Here is a 14,942-nt window from a genome sequence, read left to right as displayed (position 1 = left end):
AGACAAACGTCTCGCAGACTGCTGTAAGAGAGCCTACGAGGAATCAACAAGTATGGGAAGGTCAGTACAGTTAAATGATGTGACTTGGCACTGGGAAGGTAAATTCAGAGAAAATGACAAAGACTACTGGATGGGAGGATACTTCAACACGGATTCGAAGATTACAAACTTTTACTTTTGTCATCCTGATGATCGGGAATTGCAGAATGTTGCATAAAAAACATCAGAGAACTGTTGAAATGGCCGAAGAGACCATTCAGCTAAGTCCGAATCAAAGGTTTTGTAAACATTTGACATATATGTATATCAAACAACCTTGGACAATTAATATAGCTCTAGAGAATCATGCTGATGATCTATTAGGCACTAATCTTCTAGACACTATTCATAACAGTAGATCTACATCACCAGTAATACGATATTATATGAAGAGCTATCTTTGTCTTTTATCATTGCAAAACAGTGTCTTACTACGTACTCAATTGACGAGTAGTAGTAAACAATAATCTCCAGGCGTGCAGATCTCAACTGGAGCTAGGAATGCTCAATTGTGCTGCTGCATTCAGGTCACAAGATAGTGCCCAGAGTAGCGTTTATCACTATGTCTACAACTTAACTGCAATACTGGTGAGGTTATGGATTAGACACCAACTCCCATGTATTACTGAAATTACTACAAACAGTATGTTTGTATGAAGCAAGCCTTCAGTGTCAGCTCAGCTGAGTCAAATTATGTCAATTTTCAGACGTGTAGTGAGTGACTTCAAGATAAGTTTTGCAAAACATACAATGTAAACATTACTTGCTTGCTTATGAAGATTGTGTAGACTCCAAGCCCAACAATAGTTGAAAGCAATTAAATCTCTAGGGCTGAATATAATTCTTCTGGATGTTTCTAGTGGAACTCTTCTTCAGCGCCACTCGAATGAACTGACAGAACTAGCAAATACTATTAACGTTACATAGGATATAACTGGACAATTGCAGATAATAATAAAACTTAACTTGTAAATGTCTATGCAAAAGCCAATTATTTGTATGAGATGATTACATCAATAAAACAAGTTAATGAAGCTAGAACTGTCTTGAACCTTATTTATTTAAAGATTTAGAGCATTTTCTCATCAGTCATCCAAGACAACCGTCTCCATAGATGGTGGAAAGATTGATAGTCTCTTTTCGGTCACTAAGTCGCATGCATAGGGGTGAAACGAAATACAAGATCATGTGTATACGTTTGTGCGAATTGACCGTTGTTGAGGACTTTTTTCAAAAGTGCAAGACTATATTACCCTTGTTTAGGGTGTCAAGGATTCTACACAAGAAAGTTCTCCCGCCGTAGACAACCCGACATGCCCAATTTAGCTTCCCTGGAAGATGCTGCAGTTGCCGCTTAGTGGCGCGAGTTTTATGCAATAATTCGGCCAGTAAGGATCGAAATTCGGGAAGCTTAGCAGACGGGAGTGACACAGTTTTGCTGCGACTGTCAATTTCAACTCCCAGAAAAATAATGCATTGCGAAGGAAGAACTAGTTTGTGTTGCGAAATTTGTAAACCTAGTTCCTGCAGAAGCTCCATGAGCAGTAAATACGCTTGAAGACAGGACAGGACCAAGGACAGGACCACCCTAGAGAATTTTGTTCTCCGAAAGTGATGAATTTTCAACGGCTTTTAATGATGACATGGGAGTGACATCCCTGCTTTGTAACATAAGGGCAGAATAACATCTCCACCCAAGGAAATGCCGTTCTGATGATATCATGTTACAAGTACACATCCTCACCATTCTCCTTTCTTTTACGTATGAAGACATATTCTGTTGTGTTTATAGGATGTTCATGTACCTGGGTAACATGAGCTTTGGTGGTTTAAGATATTGGATAAAGACACAATAAGAAAAGACAAAGTCTTGAAGAAAGTAAAACCACACAATACATTTATTTATTGATAAAATGCATAAGGGTTACATTTACAACAGTTTTTTTTGTAGTGAATCTGTAGTTAAATACATGCAACTTCTAGAAAATATGTGGCAAAGTTGTAGTAAATTATGAATCGTGTACAAATGGGCTATGTCACAAGAGACAATATATGTGTCCATGACAGGTAATACAAGCAAAATGTATGTTTCTTTCAATGATAAGCTGACATATCTAGATATCTGGTATTGACTCTGGTATTGACTAGAACAACTTCTTTTGCAGTGGTTTTATTTTGTGGTAGCAGTGGAAAACAAGGATTTCCTGTGTTTTACAATTGCAGTCAAAGTAATTCTGTACTATAGTAGACATACAATTCAGAGATGTTTGTTGCAGCACAAATTTATTGGGACGGTCACAAAAAACACAACAATATTACAAAGAAAAGTCCCTGTTTTAGAATGCATGTTTCCATCAACAATGACACATTTCATCTAGTCTGCTTAGGTTTTGGTCTCTTGTCTATTGACTTCTGCACCTGATTTGATAAAAATATAGATATGTAGACTGGTGTGTTGGAATGTAAGTCTCATTTACATACAAAGCTTGAATTCAATACATATACTGAAATAAACAGTTAAATTATCCCACTAAATTTTCCACAAAATCATACCTTCTATATATTTCTGTTCTAAATTTTTGTTCAAACTATCTTACACATTTTAAGAATACTTGAATGGATTAAAGGACATTTAAAAGTATGGCAAAGGATTAAATAGTCCTGCTTACACATTTCCCTTCTAAAATATGAGCTCGGACTGAAAAGCAATAACAATAACATGATGTCTTACTCATACATTGCAGTAAAATGCCTTTGCTATCGAAATAACTTTTTTGAGGTAGTTTGTGGCCTCTGTGACATCTTTTTTGGACATAAATGGTCATATTTCTACGAGCTCGGAAGGAACTGGTTCAAAAACTATTTCATCTTGTGTATATAATGTATCTTTGCATGTAGTCTAGGTCCTTAACAATATCCAATATGGATTGTAAGACTGATAGTAGGTAGTTAAATTGCACTCAAACTAGTGATGCATAATTTGCCATTACCTATGTATCCTGTCTGTCATTATCTGTTGACTCTCTAATATTACTATATTATTATATTATGAGCTATGCTGCCTTGAGAGTCAGGGTGATGTATTGTCACATTTGCAAAGACATGAAATAAATAAATAAAAATGGAACTGTTTAATATGTTATACATAAGAAGGTGCTCTACATAGCAATGAGTTACAATTAACTTAAGGCAACCAATATTCTTGACAACGTTTGTACCCATATTTCTGGTTCTCAAATATTTTCTATTCTACAATTATTTTATCTTTTTTTGACCTTTCCTTGTTTTTTTTTCCTCATGGTCTTTCTTCAATCTCTCTGACTTGCACCCACACAATCCATCTAAATTCTAATAGCAAACTTCATTTTTGGCACAATTATAGCAAATTTATTTGAAGGAAATCCATCATTCTTATCTTTCCCTGTAATGCAGCATAATCCAGTGAAATGCTTGGACCTTCCAGCTATCAACCAAATGTGGAGGCATTCAGTGACCCCTTCCCCCCACTAGTCCACTCTCTTATTCTACACTATATATTCCCTGAGGTACCAGGAAGTGACCATAATGCTGCCAACGATTAACAGCATTTGCCCGAAGTCTGGCTTTCCAAGGTCACTTCCTTCGTAATTATCACTCCCTCCACTTCTCTGTTACGATGCAAAAGCAAACTTATGAGCAATCCATGTGCTCCTCTGTTCCTGGCCATACTGTATCCCAACATTCAGGGGGAAATATGGCTCGGAACAAATCAGGCTTATTACGCCTAAGGTCACCATGGATGGCAGTTAGTCTAATGCCCTGTTCCAGTACACTATGGGATCCTGCATGCAAAGGGTAGCCACGGGTATGCATGACCACAAGGTTTCCATACTGGTCAAATCCCGGGGAACCAGAGGAGCCATGGGCAAATGTACTCTTGTATATCGTCCTGCCAGGGTGGTAAACATCCTGTGCTTTACTTGGGTGGATCTTCAGATAATGTGTGACCTTGTTATTGTTAGGATTGAGAACAGGACAGCGCACATCAAGCTTTTTTGGCTGACCACCTGGGTGTCCAATAATTGTTACCGTACTTCCTTCACTAGTGGACCCGATCAAACTCTCCAGGCCAGGTAACCTTTCCTGAACCAGCTGAAACTGGCCTGTAGGAATGTCCAGTTCCAGAATACAGTAATCTAAGTCATCCTGACTGTGCTTGACATCTTTAACAATGAATCTGACAAAGTCTTCCTCATTAGGAAATGCCTTCAAATAGTTAAATTCCACAAAAGCATCATTGCAACTGCCACTTGACAAATCTGCCAACTTTGTGACATGCTTGTTTGTCAGAACAAACTTTGGGCCTACTCTGAAACATGTTCCATAACAATGGTCATTTTTGACAACGACCCCTACAGATACAGAATGGCCGATAAGTTTGCTCATCATTAGGACTGTGGTCCCCTGATTGACATTATGGTATTCCTGCACAAAAGGTTCTGCAAACTTATCCAACTTCTTTCTCCTTTTCTTCTCCTTTATTTCAGACTCCTTTGGTAGGAGGTCTAACTTCAACAACTTGGCAGCTAATGTCTGCCACTCAGCATACATCTTTTCATCAGACTTGTTTTCCTGTGAACCTGGGTTCCCGACTTTCGGTGTAGAACCACTGGTACTGGGGACACTGCTGGCACTGGTATCAGTTCTCCCTTCATAACTAGGACTCTGTGTCACAGTGGGCCCAATGCTACCTTTATGTGTAGGGTTCCTGTCTACACCATAATCAATCTGAACTTTTCGTAGAGACTCTTGCCAATCGTCTTCACTAACTTGTGGTTCATCAATGACTTCACTAACAAAGGTGCTATCATGATGGGAATGAGCATCATCCATAAGGGCTTGCACGATGGGAACGCTGTGATCACTACATTCTGAGAGTACGCTCTTCTTCATCTTACTGTTATCAATCCTACCATCCCTCAGCAGAGCTGACAGGAGTGTGTCATTGGGTAAGCAATCGATAAGCAAAGTACGGAAGTGGAACTTCGTCGGCTCCATCTTAGTGATCCACTGGGATCGACTTCTTTGCTCGCTGACATTCACATAAAATCTAGACCTCTTTCTAGACTTTAACCCATCATCATCATAGATACTAAGGCTTTGAACATCTTTCAGATTCTTGTGGAACCTAGCTTTAAACTTACCCCCTGCGATGCTACTGCAGGGGCTTCCGATGTTTGGTTCTCCTTTGACCTTACTATCAGGTAGTGGGTCGAGGAAGACTTTTTGAAGATCCTTCTTGATTTTCTGTAAACCCTGAACAGCTTGGAGTGCATCCACTATACGCTGACTTCCTGGTGCTGTTATTGACCTCTTTTTCCCGCAAGGCTTCAAGTTTTCAAACAGCACCTCAAACGTCACTTTCTCTGAAAACATAATGACATACATCACGCAGTTGATAAAAAATCAAGATGCCTAGATTTTGAAGATATATAAAACAAACCACAAATATTGTGATTAGATTTAGAATCCAACTGACAGGACAGTAAACAACAAATTATGTCAGCTCAATATATCTGTGTGTCAATGCTCAATACAATGTATTATACATAAATAAGAACTTCAAGAAGTCAATACTTGTATGCTAAGAAATTTGGGTGGGGAAGGATATTTGAGCAGGTGGTTACAACAGTGGTTGGTACTGATATGATCTTTTCTCACTTCTTATAATCTGTATTCCTGAGTGGAATATGGCTATGGAATTTGTCTCAACTGGCCAACTGTATGTTCCTTGCCCTGTCATTTGTCACATTAACTACAGCAAACATACCCACGCTGCCCTTTGTCCCATCCTCAGGTATCTGGGCTGTGGAAGGCGTGTCTTTCCCTGCTGCCTGGAGAGGAACAAACAGTTCATGTGTCACTTTCCCATCCAAAACTTGTACCTTATCATCAGGAGAAAATGAACAATCACTGTGGAAAATACATACATGGTCATTTGCACTGTCAATGACAACAAAATGACTTTAGGCTTGGTACATCAAATTGCATTGCAATTAAATGGTAGTTCACCTTCATCAACGGGGTTACCTATACTTGTTGTTAAAAAATACAGGGTACTTTGGGATATCAAGTCGACTGTCGGTTTAAAATTGAAATAGTTTCAAAATACTGCAGTTTGAAAGTACCGTACATCGACACAATATTTCAAAATGCCCCATTTTTAAAAACGACGGATATAGGTTACCCCTCGAATAAAGGTGAACTAGCATTATACCTTAAAAAAATGATGCTGGCATACATCTGACACTGTTACTCAGAGCATGGTACAACATTTGGTATGTGCAAAAGTGCCATTTAACTCATCTTGGCATATAAGAATTAGTACATTATGTATTTGTAGATGGATTTGTGCTGATATAGTGTCAGGGAAGTCTATTGGCCCAATTGCTAGGGGCATGTGACAGTGCCAAGCAGAGTCAAATGCAAATACTTGCCCAATTGAGTCAGTGCAAATTTTTCCATGCCTGCTATTTTTCCATGGGTAGATTTGGGTACATATTGGTCCAGTAACAAGCTTTAAAAGTGCTCTTTTTAACTGAAAAATAAAAGGATTTCCTTGCTGCAAGTAAAATCGCTTAAATTTCGGGCCAGTAAAAAGTTGCTTTGGGCAAGTAGATTTTTTTAATGTACTTTTCCTATGGTGCAAGTGAATTTTGCAAAGCTTACAATATATTTTGTTACCTACTTTAAAGCTAAACTCCTTAGCCGAGTTGCTAGCAGCACAGGCGGCATATTCAGTGTCCCCAGTCAGCTCCAGTTTGGGAGTGAGCGGAGCTTCTTCTTCTGAATGGGTGGGACAAATGAGTGGTTAGCTACTTAGATATCATGAAATTAGGACATTCATTTATTTTACCAGGGTAAAATCACACTCAGGCTACAGTCTGCTTTTCAGGTGTCCCTGGACACATTACTTACATAAAAAACAACAGTATTGTGCTGACGACAGAATCCCTGATAATCGCAATGGTGTTAGGGATCGCCCCCTCACCTCAGTACAAGATTGTTTTATGTGTGTTTATCAATTTATTTATCAATTTATTGAGCTTTTTGACAAATGTAGACGGAATTGTAAATATAACAAACTAATAGTAATACAAGTTATACAAGAAACATTCAATGAATATTGATACAAAAAAAAAGGAATCAATCACCATTGACAACAAAGTTGAAGTCAGTCCCCTCAGCCATCTTATACAGATCAGGGATGTCAGTAGTATGGTCCACAGGTCAGGGAAGCGGCTCACGATGGATCATTAGATGGTAACTAGGAAATGAAAGGCATGAATATCAGGATATGCGCTTCTCAAAACATCGCTTTCCGGACGATTCAATGTTTCCGTGGAAAGGGGTGCCTTTGCCATCGTCAAAAGCAATGTTCACCCCAAAACTGACGGTTATTTGGGGGGCATAATTTCTTCTGTAAGGGCGATGCAGGGAATATTTCTCCTGGGATGATGACACGCCAATAGGGGACATGTCTGGACACCAATCTGTTAAAGAAAAAGAAAAAAAAAAGAAGAAAACTTGAAGATATGGTTTCCCAAAGAAGTTTGTTATACTCTCTTTGGTTTTCCGCAATTCAGGATGGCGCGAAACCACTCAAAAAGCATGATATATAACGCATCATCCGGAACCGAACATCTGCTTGGACATGTTGGAGAGTACGACAAGGCTGGCCGGGCTGCAATTTACATTTTCGGAACGTAAACGGGCCCGTTACCATCATGAAGGCATTCGCCAGACAACAAAGAACGGGCTTTTTGTGAAAAATAAAATTATTATACATACTAGTAGCTATAGCGATAGCTGAAAAATTGGGAGCAAAAACTAAGGGAAAACTTTTCGCCACGACAAGAGGTCCCTTCTTATCCTCCCCTTACCGGCTGGTAAAACTATATAAAGATAATATAAACTATGGTCTTCAGTATGCTACAGGCACCCGTGCAGTTAACATCAGTGGTGGCCTGGCTGAGAAAGTACAAGTTACTCTTCAAATCATGTTTGAAATCAAGAGACAACAGATAAGAAATTGAAGTAAGACTACACATCATAGAGAAATTAGCTTGTTGAAGAACATTCAACCCAGAATATGAAGTAATGACAATACTGGGTTGCTCTTCAATGTGAGACATCAGCTGGCAGTTTTTTTGTGCATTAATCTACAGAGCATAGGTCTATACTGGTCTCTTACTATAAGTCAAGTATTACAAGTCATGTTTCTACACATACAACTCTTGAGAGCTATTAGTTGTAAGGAAGACATTTTCAAGTTCGAAATGTAGATGCAAGTAGATGCTTTGATACAATTTTGACAAGGCTGATTTGAAATTTGAAGAAAGTTGTTCCAAAAACTGCAGATAGTACTATCTTACTATTACATGATCTTATCTAATTGAAACCTTGCATTATGTAATTTTGTTACTTACATTGGGTCATTCTGTATGATTTGATAATGTTCCTATGAAAACCAGTGCATGATATTTGAATCACTGAGTGACCAGTAATATGCAAATCTATCTCTGACCATTGTTTCTAGCTGGTAGACAGCCTGGGATGTTTATAAGTTTATGTATTTATGGGGGTCAATCCACCATTCAAACTGCTGGACAAGTCACAGTGGGAGCACTTCCTTATTGTTCTTACCCTGGGTAAGAAACCAGCCGGTTTAACCAAGGACGGCCTTGGTTTAACCTCCCCTTTTCACGATTCTCTAGGCCGAATCTGAGCCAATTAAAGCTGACTAAAGCGTCTTCAACAGTTTAAACATTACAACTTCAAACATCATGAAAACATTTGATCGCAGAAGATGATAAAGAAGAGATAACTGGCAGCCGAAAGTTGGAACAAGTGAGAACCTTACCGATCAGATCGGCGTCATGAGTGAAAGTGATGAATCATGGTTCTCCCATCGGCTACGATGAATAATGCATGAAGCGAAAACGGAAGTGGCGTCGTCCATATCATATTTTTATTCCCAGTGTCTTAGAAAAGAGAACATATTTGTATACCCTGAAATTACAGTAATCTAATATAATTTACGATATAGATCATTACAATTGAAATATATGTAACTTCGCATGATAATGAAAAATATCGTACCCAGGCACAGAATGGTACGTCCCAGGTCACATGGTGCGGCGGATTTGGCGGGAAGTGTGAAGAATTTTTGTTTTGCTGCCTGGTCAGGATTCGCTGTCGTCTCGAGAAGTTTCTCTTCCTAACAGTAACAGCCGTTTCCTTACAGGTACAGGTACGTCATGTGCACATAGATTTTCGATATTAACTAAGACAATTTTGGTTGTTAGAAAATAAAACATGAGCTGAATTAAGGCCCGTATTTGACCTAAAATTATAGCGCATATTTATGTGGGGAGGGGGGCACAACCCTACGTCAGTAGTATACGAACTGCAGACTTCAGAAGAGAATTGGAGATCTAGACAAGAATATGGCACTTACGAATCGCTGTATATGTTTGTGGATTGACGGTGAATAATTTGTGACGTTGTCCTGTCCTTCCAGCCATGCCAGCCACCAGGAAGCCGGTACGGTACGCACACAGCGAGGGGCACACTGATATCTGCTACGGGCAGGAGGGGAGGTCAGTTTCGGATTATGGAACCTTAGAGAGTGTTTGCTTGTCAGTTATGTTGTAGACATACTGTCGTTTTAAAATATCATATTCTTCTCAATCAGATTACTACCAATGACTGCATGTTGACAAACTTGACATGTAACATTAAAGAATGATTGATTCATTTGATTTATTGACATCTAGTAATGGATCAGGTACCTGGTCACCTGTGGTACTGATTGAGATGTGAGATTCTGGGAGGGACAATGATTGATTGATTGATTGACACCTGTGACAGGTATCTGATCACCTGTGGTACGGATGGAGATGTGAGAGTTTGGAAGGACAATGATTGATTGATTGATTGACACCTGTTTTAGGTACCTGATCACCTGTGGTACTGATGGAGATGTGAGAGTCTGGGAAGGACTGGAGGATGATGATCCCAAAACCATCTCTGTGGGAGACAAGATACATGCTGTAGCAGCAAAGGTGAGATTATATTGCAAATATATGTGTGGCTATAATATATTGTGTAAAGGGGATGGGATCCATTACTTCAGTACCGCAACCAGACATTTTAGGGGCAACCAAAGATTTAAGGGGCAATTGAAGAATAAGTCTCAGTAAGTTCATTAAATCAGCATTCAAGATAGAAATGGTGGTGAAACAGTCTGCGTCTGCTTGCAAATGTTACCTTTCAGGTTTTTGTTCTCTTTGTTCAATGAAAACTCCTTTATGTTGCATTGTTGTGAGTGCATATGATTTGTAATTTTTTTTTGTTATACTGATTTGTTATTATTTTGTAAGGCTTCCTTTAGAAACCAGTTATTGTAGCTGAAGGGACTACCCAAGATATTCATAGATAAAAGGAAAAATGACTCATGGTGGACCACACCAGCTATGTACTTTTTATCCATCAGTCATTTTTTTAATACTACCTCCCACTAGAACAACCGTCTGCTGACGGGGACGGACTCCAACACGGTCCAGGCGCACATGCTCTCCGACGGCGCACCTGACGGCATCCTGGCCCGCTTTACTGCACCTGTGTCTCACCTGGTGTACAGCGAATCCGGCAAGCTGCTGGCTGCAGGTGCCAGGTGAGTATATCTCAGATGTACCTCTATCTGTCAAGTATAACTATGAGCTGCAAGGTTTGAGCTTGTCAGAAGTGTTAAGGGATCTGAACCACTGGTGCCAGGTAGTCTGTTAGTTTCTTATTCAGAAAACATGTTGAAGAACATGAAATTGAAGATCACATATCTCTGTGAAGTAAATATCTTTAAATTTCGTGTTATAATCTGTGTGTTTTAATCTATTGTGAATACATGTATACTGTAATTCACTTTGTCTTCTCGGTACCAACCTTTCACGGTCTGAGAAAATGTAACTTGTTCTCAGAACTAAATGTTCACCGTGGTTGCAGGTGCATATAAAAAGTATCTTGTATTATTTGTTATCACTATCAGTAATGATAAGTTCACGTTACAGTCATCACTGTGAAAACCGTGAACATAAAAGTACATTGAAAAAAATCAGGAATATCAGTATATTGCTGTCTAATGCATTTTCCCCACTGACTCTCACAAGCCCTGGACCATGTATTTTACCCCATCTTGGAGTTAATTGGAGTACAACTTTACTTTACATCTTTAGCTGTCTACCTAAAACTCTAAGTGACAGATACTCTTCTAGGAGAGAAGTGCTTGATTCTCCTGATGTTTTGGTCATTTGCCTGACAGTGACTTTAACATCCGAGTGCTGGAGGTAGAAGATGAGGAGAGCACCACACAGTACCTGCTGCACGGACACCAGGCGCCAGTACTCAGTGTGGCTGTGGACCCGCAAGACAAGTATCTGGTACGTCCGTTTTATTTGTTTGTTTGTTTGTTTGTTTGTTGAGGAGAGCACCACACAGTACCTGCTGCACGGACACCAGACTCCGGTACTCAGTGTGGCTGTGGATCCGGCGGACAAGTATCTGGTATGTCTGTTTATTTGTGGGAGTTATACCCTTTGTACGTGTTGAGCCAAGAACCTTTTTTAGTTACTAGTACCCATAGATGCCATAAGTTCCTTACACACAACCTGTCAGGCTAGGATTTTATAATAGGGAGTCCAAACTTATTGGTGAGTCGCGGTAAGTGACTATTGAGGCCATCCACCTTCCATGAGTTTTTGATGATTTTAAGTGAAAATAGTGCATTCTAAGGTATCCCAAGAGGCAAAAATACTGTTACAGATGTCACAGTAGTGGACTGTGACCACGGATGACCTGGTTGCATTCCTGGTCAATCAGAATTTCATGCTCTGACAGTGATTTTCTCCCCAATACAGGGGGGACATGTAGGGGCATCAAATGTAGGGGCATCAAATTTCTTGTTATTCTGAGAAAAGTGCGTCCAGATGACGCGTTGACGCATGCCTGGCTAAAAGCCTGCAACCTGTACATAATCACCTGCTGACATTTCCATAACCGTCTGTCACCTTCCTCAGGGCAATACTAACTGGTTTTACTTTGCACTGCAGCTTGGTGTCACCGCTGCAGTGTGAAGAATGTGGTCCCAAGTGTGACTAAGCTCTTGAACTGGTTGTGAACAAAGAAATTTGTTATCCAGTAATTTACCATCCTGACGAAATTGCCAAAGATAACTCGAACTGTTTTGTATTTTTTGTCTCTCTCAGGCTTCCTCCAGTTGTGACGGTACAGTAGCTATATGGAACATCACAGAGAAGGTAGGTTAAAAGTTGTTACTTATTAACAAGTGACATAGCAGCTTGATATTCGACATTAGCTTGTAACATTATTTATTTTGCTACCATGTCACATTTAAGGTTTTCCCCTAGTGAACTTGTGTTGTTTGTTTCAGAACCAGGTGAAAAGCTGGAACCTCCTCCCCAAGTGTAGCGATGTCAGCGTGGCCAAGACTCTGTGCAGGTTGTCATGGCAACCCAAAACTGGCAAGGTAAGGGCAGTTACTAACTCAGAAAAGGTGGGATGGGCAATCCAACAAATGTAAAATATTAATTTTGATGCATGCTGACACAGGCAAGATTTTCTGCCTATCAATTGCAACTTCTTTTTCAATTTCTTTGCTTTGTAAATCTATGGATGATCTTCATGCGTTCAAACATGCAAAAGAAATGCCACCGGTACATTAAAGGATTTCCTAACCAACACTGTTTGTAGCACAGTTGTTGCAGGTGGAAAGGGTTGATGTGTTCATTGATGCACACAGTGCTATTACTGTTGTTGTTGTTGTTGTTTGTCTGCAGTACCTTGCCGTACCTGTGGAGAAGGAGGTCCAGGTGTTTGCTAAGGACACGTGGGAGAAGGTCTTCACTCTTACAGATGACTCAATAGAGCAGGTATAAATTGGGCACCTAGGGGGACAGTGACACACTGTACTTTTGTACTTGTAGTTATTTATAAGCCACATCCACATTCAATCTACAACATATATATGACCTCCTTTGATTGAATCATCCATAGTAAAATCCTAATTGATATCAGCCCTACAGCTTTGGCTGTGGCTAAACTGTCCTCTACAAGAATGGCAGTCTCTGCCACATAGGGTACATCTGTAAGCTGACTCAGGTCTGTTGCAGAGCTCTTTTCTCAGGATCCGTGTTTCTTCTGCCATGTGTATCAGTCTGGTTTCTCCTGATTTTAGCTGCCTGGACAGTGTGCATCTCCAGCTGGATCTGTCATTTGCAAGGTCCTCCCAGTGCTCCCAAACTATCTACAACAGTTGCTGTCATATTTTTAGTAGGGTTACTACAGACATTGTTGTCATAGTTTCAGTTCATTAAGGATTGAGATGAGCGGACTTTAGTATATTATATTTCTCTGAAGCTATTATGGAAAATTGTTTTGTCAAAGTCCCATTGTGAACAATTTTTTCCTTTTTTCAGCCGATTTCCCTGGTAGCCTGGTCTCCCAACGGTGTTCTGCTGGCCGGAGCTTGTGTAGATGGCACTATACTGGTATGGGACGTGGCCAGCAAGAACTGTGTGGAGAGGTAAGAGGGGTTACATGTACATCTTCCAACTCATCATTTTTCCTCTCTAAATACAGTGTCTCCTGTTGATCTGCAAAACCCACCTGTACTGAGAAGTCTTGGCTCCTGTAACTACTGTTTGTAACAACTATTTGAAAACCCCAAGCACACAGTCAACGAGTTTTGTCTTTATTTGTTGATCGTCACGGGGGTCGATGAATTTAAGAATTATGAGAGACTCAAGCATATCTTTTTACTTGAAATTCTACCTCATCACATTGACTGCAAATGTCACTTAATCTTAAGAGATTGCACTCTGAGTGAGAGAACACTGGACTTACTACTGACAAAATGTATGAGAGGTCATAGACTTTTTTGCCAATTGTGTTTCTGAATTTAGCAGTAAGTTCCCTGTTAATCTGCAAAATGCACCTGTACTGAGAATTCTTGACCCTTGTGGCTGTTTTGTGCCTGCCTCTCCCAGGGTGAAGCATGACAAGAGTCTGACCATCTGTGGGCTGGTGTGGAACCCTGTAAACGGCACAGAGATCGCCTACACAGACGTGCAGGTAACGATCATATTTCTGTCGTCATAATCTTTCAATCACAGTTACTGTAAATGCAGAAATGTTCGCGGTGGTTTTATGTTTGCGGTTTATGCGATGGCCACTTCACTGGAATTTAAAACCACCGTGAACATTTTCCATGGCAGTAAGATACTGCAGTGCATGGTGCTACTGTGAAGTTAAAACCACCTCAAAAAGTCCTTTTTTTTTCTCGCTACCGTGAAATTAAATACCCGCAAACTTAAATGCATTCACAGTATTTTAAGTAAAAGGAATGGCTGTACAGTTATGGTCTTACTACTTTATATCTTTGCTGTCTTATAGCCTTGGTAAAGTTACTCTTCTGTAGAAAAATTGTTGCATGTTATAAACACAACTTTACCTTGTTCCTTTTGTCCATTGCTGTAGGGCCAGTTGGGGTTGGTGGAAAACGTAGCCCCAGAGTCCTCAAACAGACAGGTGACACAGGCTTTCTAAATAAGAAATGCTCAATTCAAACAGCACAACATTTTTGCAGTACAACATTCAAACCAGGTATTATGATAGATAACGGGGGGTGCTGTAACTTCGGATGTGCTGTAACTTCGGATGAATTTTTGATTGTCCCTTTATGCAGAAATGAGGCATGTTCGTATTCATCAATAGTGCTGAATAAAATCGCGAAGAACGCAAGTTAATGCACACAGCTGTCGTCTGGATGAAACACGGTTTTGTGTACA

At 39.9% G+C, this 14,942-nt stretch overlaps 2 protein-coding genes across 2 annotated transcripts in view; one reads left to right on the top strand and one right to left on the bottom strand.

Moving 5' to 3' along the window:
• Window positions 1-3,643: 3,643 nt before the first annotated feature.
• On the bottom strand, window positions 3,644-7,340 carry LOC118429938. The gene is made up of 4 exons (XM_035840589.1): window positions 7,233-7,340; window positions 6,767-6,864; window positions 5,849-5,912; window positions 3,644-5,444 (listed from the first exon to the last, which is right to left on the bottom strand). The coding sequence occupies exons 1-4, from the start codon at window positions 7,267-7,269 to the stop codon at window positions 3,709-3,711; spliced, it is 1,935 nt and encodes a 644-aa protein (XP_035696482.1). The 5' UTR covers window positions 7,270-7,340; the 3' UTR covers window positions 3,644-3,708.
• Window positions 7,341-9,601: 2,261 nt separating this feature from the next.
• The window catches only part of LOC118424127 (WD repeat and HMG-box DNA-binding protein 1-like), a 31,526-nt gene continuing 26,185 nt past the window's right edge, over window positions 9,602-14,942 (top strand). Inside the window, exons 1-10 of the mRNA XM_035832626.1 lie at window positions 9,602-9,680; window positions 10,034-10,145; window positions 10,605-10,756; window positions 11,399-11,516; window positions 12,342-12,392; window positions 12,527-12,622; window positions 12,933-13,025; window positions 13,572-13,678; window positions 14,142-14,226; window positions 14,632-14,682. Coding sequence (XP_035688519.1) covers window positions 9,604-9,680; window positions 10,034-10,145; window positions 10,605-10,756; window positions 11,399-11,516; window positions 12,342-12,392; window positions 12,527-12,622; window positions 12,933-13,025; window positions 13,572-13,678; window positions 14,142-14,226; window positions 14,632-14,682 — 942 coding nt within the window. The 5' untranslated portion in view covers window positions 9,602-9,603. The remainder of the gene's footprint in view (window positions 9,681-10,033; window positions 10,146-10,604; window positions 10,757-11,398; window positions 11,517-12,341; window positions 12,393-12,526; window positions 12,623-12,932; window positions 13,026-13,571; window positions 13,679-14,141; window positions 14,227-14,631; window positions 14,683-14,942) is intronic.

Source organism: Branchiostoma floridae, chromosome 1 (assembly GCF_000003815.2).
Source record: "Branchiostoma floridae strain S238N-H82 chromosome 1, Bfl_VNyyK, whole genome shotgun sequence".
In the NCBI taxonomy this organism is placed as follows: domain Eukaryota; kingdom Metazoa; phylum Chordata; class Leptocardii; order Amphioxiformes; family Branchiostomatidae; genus Branchiostoma; species Branchiostoma floridae.
Note: the sequence above shows the minus strand (reverse complement) of the source record. Positions and strands in the feature narration are given on the sequence as shown.

Bases quoted from the DNA above. Each gene is read 5' to 3' on its own strand.
- LOC118429938 (XM_035840589.1), bottom strand. From the start codon at position 7,269: ATGGCTGAGGGGACTGACTTCAACTTTGTTGTCAATG. The intron at 6,865-7,232 runs GTGATTGATTCC...CCACCCATTCAG, and splicing joins CTTCAACTTTGTTGTCAATG to AAGAAGAAGCTCCGCTCACT. The intron at 5,445-5,848 runs GTATGTTTGCTG...TTATGTTTTCAG, and splicing joins TGGGACAAAGGGCAGCGTGG to AGAAAGTGACGTTTGAGGTG.